At 39.0% G+C, this 7,657-nt stretch overlaps 1 protein-coding gene across 1 annotated transcript in view; it reads left to right on the top strand.

Annotated features, from left to right (window-relative positions):
* Positions 1 to 6,934: 6,934 nt before the first annotated feature.
* ptar1 (protein prenyltransferase alpha subunit repeat containing 1) overlaps positions 6,935 to 7,657 on the top strand; it is a 15,414-nt gene continuing 14,691 nt past the window's right edge. The window contains exon 1 of the mRNA XM_015388881.1: positions 6,935 to 7,040. Coding sequence (XP_015244367.1) covers positions 6,955 to 7,040 — 86 coding nt within the window. The 5' untranslated portion in view covers positions 6,935 to 6,954. The remainder of the gene's footprint in view (positions 7,041 to 7,657) is intronic.

A 7,657-nucleotide genomic window follows, 5' to 3' on the forward strand; every position in this document is an offset into this window, starting at 1 on the left:
GTGACAAAAGTTGTCACTGGCACTCCTCATGTACACGCTGTGGTGAACTCCACCCCTTCCGCCTTATGTATTTGGTGCTAGGCAAGCTTTCGTTTGGCCCAACAAAAAGGTGGTGCTACTGAAGCACCAGTTTTTGGCTCTTCTGGCTTTTAGCTTCTGTGCCAAGATAGCTCTAATAGCAGTCCGGAAAAGGCTCTACAGAGACATACAACCATCCTCACACATCCAAATAAAGACAATTTAGAGACATCCATTAACCTAACAGTAATTTTTGATCTGTGGGAGGAAGCAGGAGTTCCCAGAGAGATGCATGTAGAAAACATGCAAACTCCATTTAGAAAGATCCTATGCCTGGAATTGAACCCAGGACCTTTTTTCTGTACAGCAACAGTGCAACAAACTGCGGCCATCTGCTGAGGCCGACTGGGGTTCAAGGAGACAGAAGCAGAGACACAAAAGACAACAGTTAAAAGGCGGCCCCGTCCAGGAAACACACAGCCAGGCAGACGAACTCCGATTCAGCTCCCATGTCAGAGGATGAAGAGAGCACATCCAGTTAGTCACAGTCACCTATCAGTTTCAGTTTGCTTTTTACATTTTTAATCCTCATTTTCACAGATAAATCTATCTGTGGTAAATGTTGACTAATTTTTTAATGGAGATTATGTAGACAAGACTCATAGGACACCAGACAGGAATGAATGTATTAACTACACAGTTAGGAAGACATGGCTGGAATACTTGGTAACACTATGTAATAATAGATTCAAATCACCCACAAAGTTTCTTTTGCAAATTGCAGATTAAATTGTGTAAATTACCTTAATCTATTTTCTAAATGTAATTATTAAGGTTGAACAATTTAACAACGCACAGAAGACAGGAAAAATTCCCCCTGAAATGTTTATTGAGTTGATAATAATAAATGTATTCTGCTTGTTCTGTTGAAGACTATAAACTAGCTCCACCTAGTGGCCACATTGGAATACATCCACATCTTAACTCAAGAAAACCATCTTCCAGGAACTAAATCTGTTTCTACCAGCATGTTTAGATAAACCCCTATTGGGTGAAAACAAAAGCTTGTGGAGATTCATTGTGTGGTAAATATCAAAGGTAAAGATGATTTCAGATAAAGATGTCTCTGTGCTGCACCTTTGCCTCGATACTTAATACTGTAATATTTGAATTAAATCATCCATTTTCTCTGTATCTTTCAGTTTAAATCTTTGGATTTCTTCATTAAGATGGAAGTATATAGATGATCTCAAAAGATCAATATCTAACATATTATTGACCAAGAACATCTTGATCCTGTCAAAAAAATCCCCCGGGAGCCAAACCTCTGGTTACAATCAATTGCTTCTGTCGCACTTTCACTTCTGCCTTCAATCATGACAACTTAATTAGTTGTTCCTGCTGGGTGTCAAAAGGTGCCATCTTTTAATAAAATATATATAGCCATGAAATCTTTGAGATAATGGTTGTGTTGTGGATGACATTCAGACAGGAATTCCCCATCACGTCAAGCCGAATAAGCATAATTGCAAGAAATTAATCTGATTAAAAATTCTTTCCTATTTGGCAATTGGGGAAAATAATTTTTGTTTCTTCAAAGTATTATTGAAATAACAGGAAAAGTGTACAGATGTTTTCAGCTTTGGTAAGAAAAAATCATAATGCTTACAGAGAACTAAGAAACCATCTCATTCAGTGATTTGTGCTACTATTATCTGCTTGTCTGTCTTCCTATCTATAACTTTAGAGATATAGATATAGGTGTATATATATGTGTGTATATATGTAGATCTGCAAATATAGATAGGTTCTGCTTGATAATTAAGCACTAAGCCTTATTAGAAATAATCCCAAACAGGATTAGATTGGAAGGCAACCGGATTTTCGCTCAGTTTTATTCTGAAGACATTTCAACACTTATCTAGGAGCCTTTTTCAACTCCAGTCACTCCAATAATCCTGGAGGAAGCTCCTTGATTAGCATCTGACCTCCACTGCAAAAAACGATCAAGAAAGAAGTCAACATTTCTTAGATTAAGTGTATTTAGCCTTTATTTGAGCACGTAAATAAGATACTCTGCCAATGGAATGAGTATTTCTATGCTTAAAATAAGATAATTAGATAATATGCACTGAAAATAAGACAATGCAATTGCTTTTTCCTATTTTAAATGTAAATTACCTTGTTCCATTGGCAAAGTGTCTCACTTACCTCCTCAATTCAAGAAACAATTCACTTATTTTAATAAAATTTGACTTATCTAGATTTCGATTTTTTTCCAGTGTGGAATGATCAGGAGGATAGACCTTCATGCTGCTTAAGAACATCAGCGCACCAACAACTGATTGATCTGGGGCGAGTCGACAGCATTGAAAAAGACTCCTGGATAGGTGTCAAAAAATGAACGAAAGTCCGACTGTCTTCCAATTTAGGCCTGTTGTGGTTGAAATGACTTGGATGACTGAGAATTTAAACTCTGGGAATTTACACTGGCATTTACCGGAAATGGTTTAGGAACTGCAATAGCATGTAACAGAAAGGGTGGTGAGAAAAGAAGAGGATAAATGTTAAGCGAGAGAGAGAAAGATGGATGGAGAAAGAAAATATGGAAGGAGAAAATAAAGTAAAAAAAAATACAAGAAAACAAAAAACATTCAAAATATACTGTAGCTCCTACAAGCTTTCTGCCTTACCAGCATAAAACAAGGGTGAATAAAACACACTGGCCACAAGAAGAGCTAGTTTCCCATAGACATCCAGTCTATACAAGTATTTACAAAGAAAAACCTATATATATCTGTAGTTTCAGTATCAGTGTATATCCATGGACACCTGGAAACAAACACCAGTGGTATAAATGCATGAGTTGGCATGTGTATAGTGGGTTTATGTGAGTTAAGAGGAGGAATTCCCATCGCAATAGACGTCTAAAGTGCTCTGCTGGAAGCAGGAGCGGGTAACACGTCAGCTCCTCTCTTCCCACTGAAACAGGTGCAACGATCCCACGTCCCTGGCATCAAAGGGTTGGTAAACATTCGGTTCTCAGCTATGTGTGCGATTGCCTGACATAATGGAGAGAGCTGTGCATTCCACTAATAGAATAACAGATAAGATCAAAGACTCCAACCTGCCAAGTAAGTCCCGTTCTTTTTCTGCTAGTAACCTAGTACCTATTTGGAGCTGTGGAAGAGCCCTTGCAACAGAAGTTTTCCCTTCAGACTCCCCTTCTTTCCCTGCATTAAAGCCCAGCCTGTTTTCCAGTGTAGTCCTGTTTCTCTGGCTGGATGTGCTCTCTTCATCCCCTGACATGGGAGCTTTTTGTATCTCTGCTTCTGTCTCCTCGAACCCCAGTGGGCCTCAGCAGATGGCCGCTCACACTGAGCCTGGTTCTGCTGGAGGTTTCTTCCTGTTCAAAGGGAGTTTTTCCTCTCCACCGTCGCTACAAGCACGCTTAGTGTGAGGGATTGCTGAAGACTCAATGAGTCGATGCAATCAACTGGTTTCCCTTAGATAGAAAATTTTGAATTAATATGACTGGATGATGTGGTTGAACTGTAAAGTTCCTTGAAATGACATGTGTTGCGAATTGGCGCTATTGAAATAAATTGAATTGAAAACTGAATTGACCTCGTCTTTTTTTGGGTCCGGTTGACCTGGAATAGCAGCCTGAGGCCCACTCTCCTAGTGGTGAGATTCGTGGATCGCTTCCATCAGTCTAGACCATTGCCATTTCCTTGCCTTCTATTTCACCAAGAAGGCTAATCAAAATGTCCCGCCAGAAGAATCAAAGGACTTTTAGAGTCTTGCAGATGTGATTGTAGATCAAAGTTCTCCTCTGGTTGTGTGCAATTGCTTAGTAGATGGCTCCATCCCTTCTCCATCTCAGAGGACATAAGAAATGTGTCACTAGAAGGTCCTATAAGTGTGAATGGACTCTTCAACCCCTATTTTGGAGCAAGTTACCAAATCCACTCTGCCCTGGCACTAATACCTCTCACTTCATTTTAATGGAGGACGGTCAAGTGAAGACAACCCTTGGTTGCTGCCACAGCTTCCCCAGCTCGTCTATCCACGGGCGGCACAGCACTTCCTCCAGCCCAGTGCCTCAAAAATGAGAAGCAGGTGCGTCTAGTTTTCCATCTGACCTCCAGGAACAGGACACAGGGGCACCAAAAAAATGGCCTGGGGGTTGTTTGGGCTTGCATGGAAACCACTGCATAAATTACCTGAGAGGTGTTCGACATCTGCAGACATCTGCTCTACTGGACATGGATACATCTTCTCTACAACATCCTGAAAAAAGGAACTAACATCATGATAAATACGATTGGAGCCTCCATCCTAAACTGCCTATGAGCTGGAGCAGAAGCAGGAGTGCACTGAGTCGCTACCCATGACGCTGCACAGTGTCAGAGGTAGTTTTCATTTTGAGGAACCACTGTTAGCATTCCGTTGCCACAGACGCTGCTATGTTGTTCTTCCCACCATGCTGGCTCTAAAACTCCTGGAAATGGATCAGACGCTTAGGGTTGATACCCACTGGAAGAGTGAGTGATTTATCTGTATATCAGGTGGCTCATTTCTATCAGAGATTATAAGAGAACGTCAGCACAGTCATACCTCCCCAGCCCTGCTTCAAACCCAAAGCATTAAAGCTTTATTTATGGCTCCCATCCTGTCAGACCGACCTGCTTCTTTGTTATGAGGTAAGCATGGCTACACAGTGTCACACCTTGCATCAGTTTGTGCTTTATGGAGATAACGGTAGGACAGCATCTCTCTGCTCAGGGCCTTTTACACTGCTTATCAGAGGCTTTGTTTTGCTTTTTTAATTTAATCATCATTAGAAGTTCAGAACTTGCAACACAGAGAGGATTTCCTCCAGAGCAGCACACAGAGGGATGAGAGAGGAAGATATTTGCAGGACAGCTACTTGGTCATCTTTGTGCTCATTCGTTTGTTTTGATGTTTCCTCTATGATCCGTTATACTCTGAATTCTGACTGATTATTTGATTATCTTTTTGTACTTTAGTAGCAACAAACTGCTGCCTGTTAGCAAGGGGTAAAATCAGAGTTTTTATGAAGCCTCAGACTGTGACCTCTGCCATTGTATTCCTTGAATTTCATCTGCCCCCCACCCCACCCCCACATATATAAACATATTCAGATTTTATTCTGTGTATTCAGACTCTTATTTTTCAATATACTTATACCTTAATTCAGATTCCATTCCTACTGTTCAGACTTTCATTCTATATAATGAGACTTGAATCTATACTTTGAGACTTTTATTCCTTATATTGTGAATTTCATTCTATATATTCAGACGTTCATTCTGTTTGTTAAGTGTGTTTAAGAAGCACATCTAGAGAGGACAGCTGGAGATGTTTGTAGTTCCGTGGAGCTGGGTTGGTGAATGAGTTACATGTTGTGGTCATTCTGCTTAAAGTACATATTTTGTTTGTTAACATTTAAGAGAAACTGTAACACTTTTATTCCATATATATATCTTACTTAGATTTTCTTTTTTAAATAGTGATATTTTCCTCATATGTATGCAGACTTTGATTTCATATATTCAGTTTTTGGTACGCATATCTGACTTTTTGTCAGGTTTTTGGGGTGTTTTGATTTACTATAGGCTGCAGGTCTGTTTTTTGTTGTTGTTAAAGATCTGATATTATTAGACTAGGTAAATATAAATAAAATAAATACACTAAAAATGATTCTGTAGATATTATAACTGTTTTGTAACTTACTGACATTTAACTTTGGCTGTCATTTTAAAAACCTGTATGTTGGGTTTTAATCCAGAGAAATGTGAGTTTAAAAGATTAAGAGGAAATGATCAAACACAGACAGGGTTTTGGAAGGCCAACCTCTGCAAAGAGGAGAGAATCTGCAGGCTCCAACCAGCACACACTCTCTCACAGATCCCTTCACAGCAAAGCCTTTTATTAACAGTTTACAACATAATAGGGCGGGCCTTAAACAGAAGACCCAGTTATGATTATCTGGCAGGATGCAGGTCATAAGATAGTGTGAAATGACCATCTGGCTGGATGGAAGTCACACAACCGTGTGACTCTGCCTCATGACCTACTGGATGCAGGTCATAAAAGTTTGTGACACTTCTGATTGAATCACCGGATAGAAATGTAGCATCTTCTTTCTTTCAATGTTTCATATGTCCACACAATAATTGTATAATTATCACTCTAACACTGTAATTTCAAGTAAAGAATGTATGTTAAAATCATCTTTCTGCTGCATCTGGAGGTTCTACTTTAAGAGTACAGCATCTGATTGATCTACATCTATTCTGTTCATTCTGGCACTGCTTTTATCAGACCAAGGCTGAACAATATTATTACACGTTTAGATATTAATTTAAGAAATGAGAGTAAAAAAACAAAACAAAAGAAAATTAGATAAATAAATAAGCAGAAAAAGGAAAAGCAAAAATAGTAAAATTCAAAGAAGAACAACAAAAGAGTACAGATAATGACAGCAATTCAATTTTAAAAGGGATTAAGAACAAGAACGTTTATTCGTCAGTAATTACAAGTTGATTTCAGTAACCTGTTCTTGAAAAGCAACCAAAACCTCCTAAAAGTAAATACTAAACATATATATATATATATATTACCAGACAAAAAAGTATTTAAATACGTTAACATATCCACCCAAACCAGTGGGAAATAATACACATATTTAATCAAACTATTAACCTACAATGTCATCTATCCATTTACCAACTCCTTCTGTTAAATGTCATATACCACTTTAGACATCAATACAAATACAATAAATTGTGTTTTTATTGCGTTTATATCTTAAATAAAGCAACTGGTTTCGTTTCTTTTGACCCTCGCGGGCTTCTGTAGTGTTTATGTGTTAATCCGGAAGTAAATCTGTCACCCGGCGACATAAAAATGGCGGAGTCGAAGGAGGAGGTTGACGTTTTGGTGCAGAGAGTTGTCAAAGACATCAGCAGCGCTTTTAAAAGACATCCTAACATGTAAGTGTGTTTGACTTTAGACGCCATCGGCCGTTTTGAGGGGAAATAGTGGACTGTGACGTCACAACATCCCGGATCAGATGTCCTACCAGCGGCTGGAAGCTGCACATAGAAACTTCTGTGTTTGACCATCCTGTTTAGTTTTCGTTTCTCCACGTAGAGACATCTTTCTATGAAACATTGCTGACCATGATAACAGAATATAGATGTATGATGGAAAGGCGTGTTAAGGGAAGCAGACCTCTAAATGTTCTGCATTGGTCACTATTTACCGCAAACATTTGCTACAATTTCCCTAAAATCCGCTTTTAATGGGCACTAAGGCTGCTTCCTGCGTCCGTTTTAATCCAGAAAATCACAGAAAGGCTCTTAAAATATTCACCAACAGCAAACAGGTTCAGTTCAACTCAATTTAGTTCCATTTTCAGGAGAAGAATGTGGATATTTGTTGTGTCGTGGTTTTCATCAATGCCATGGCAATATTTATCTGAATACTTAATATTGAATCATTTCGGATGATACAGAGATTTAACCGTAAATGTGCGCTTGTGGTCTGATGACATGCCCTCTCTGGGTGGGAGGGAGGGGGAATAAAGTCAGCTGTCTGTTTCTGAACC

The sequence above is a fragment of the Cyprinodon variegatus genome, unplaced genomic scaffold, assembly GCF_000732505.1.
Source record: "Cyprinodon variegatus isolate N-32 unplaced genomic scaffold, C_variegatus-1.0 Scaffold440, whole genome shotgun sequence".
Lineage (NCBI taxonomy): Eukaryota > Metazoa > Chordata > Actinopteri > Cyprinodontiformes > Cyprinodontidae > Cyprinodon > Cyprinodon variegatus.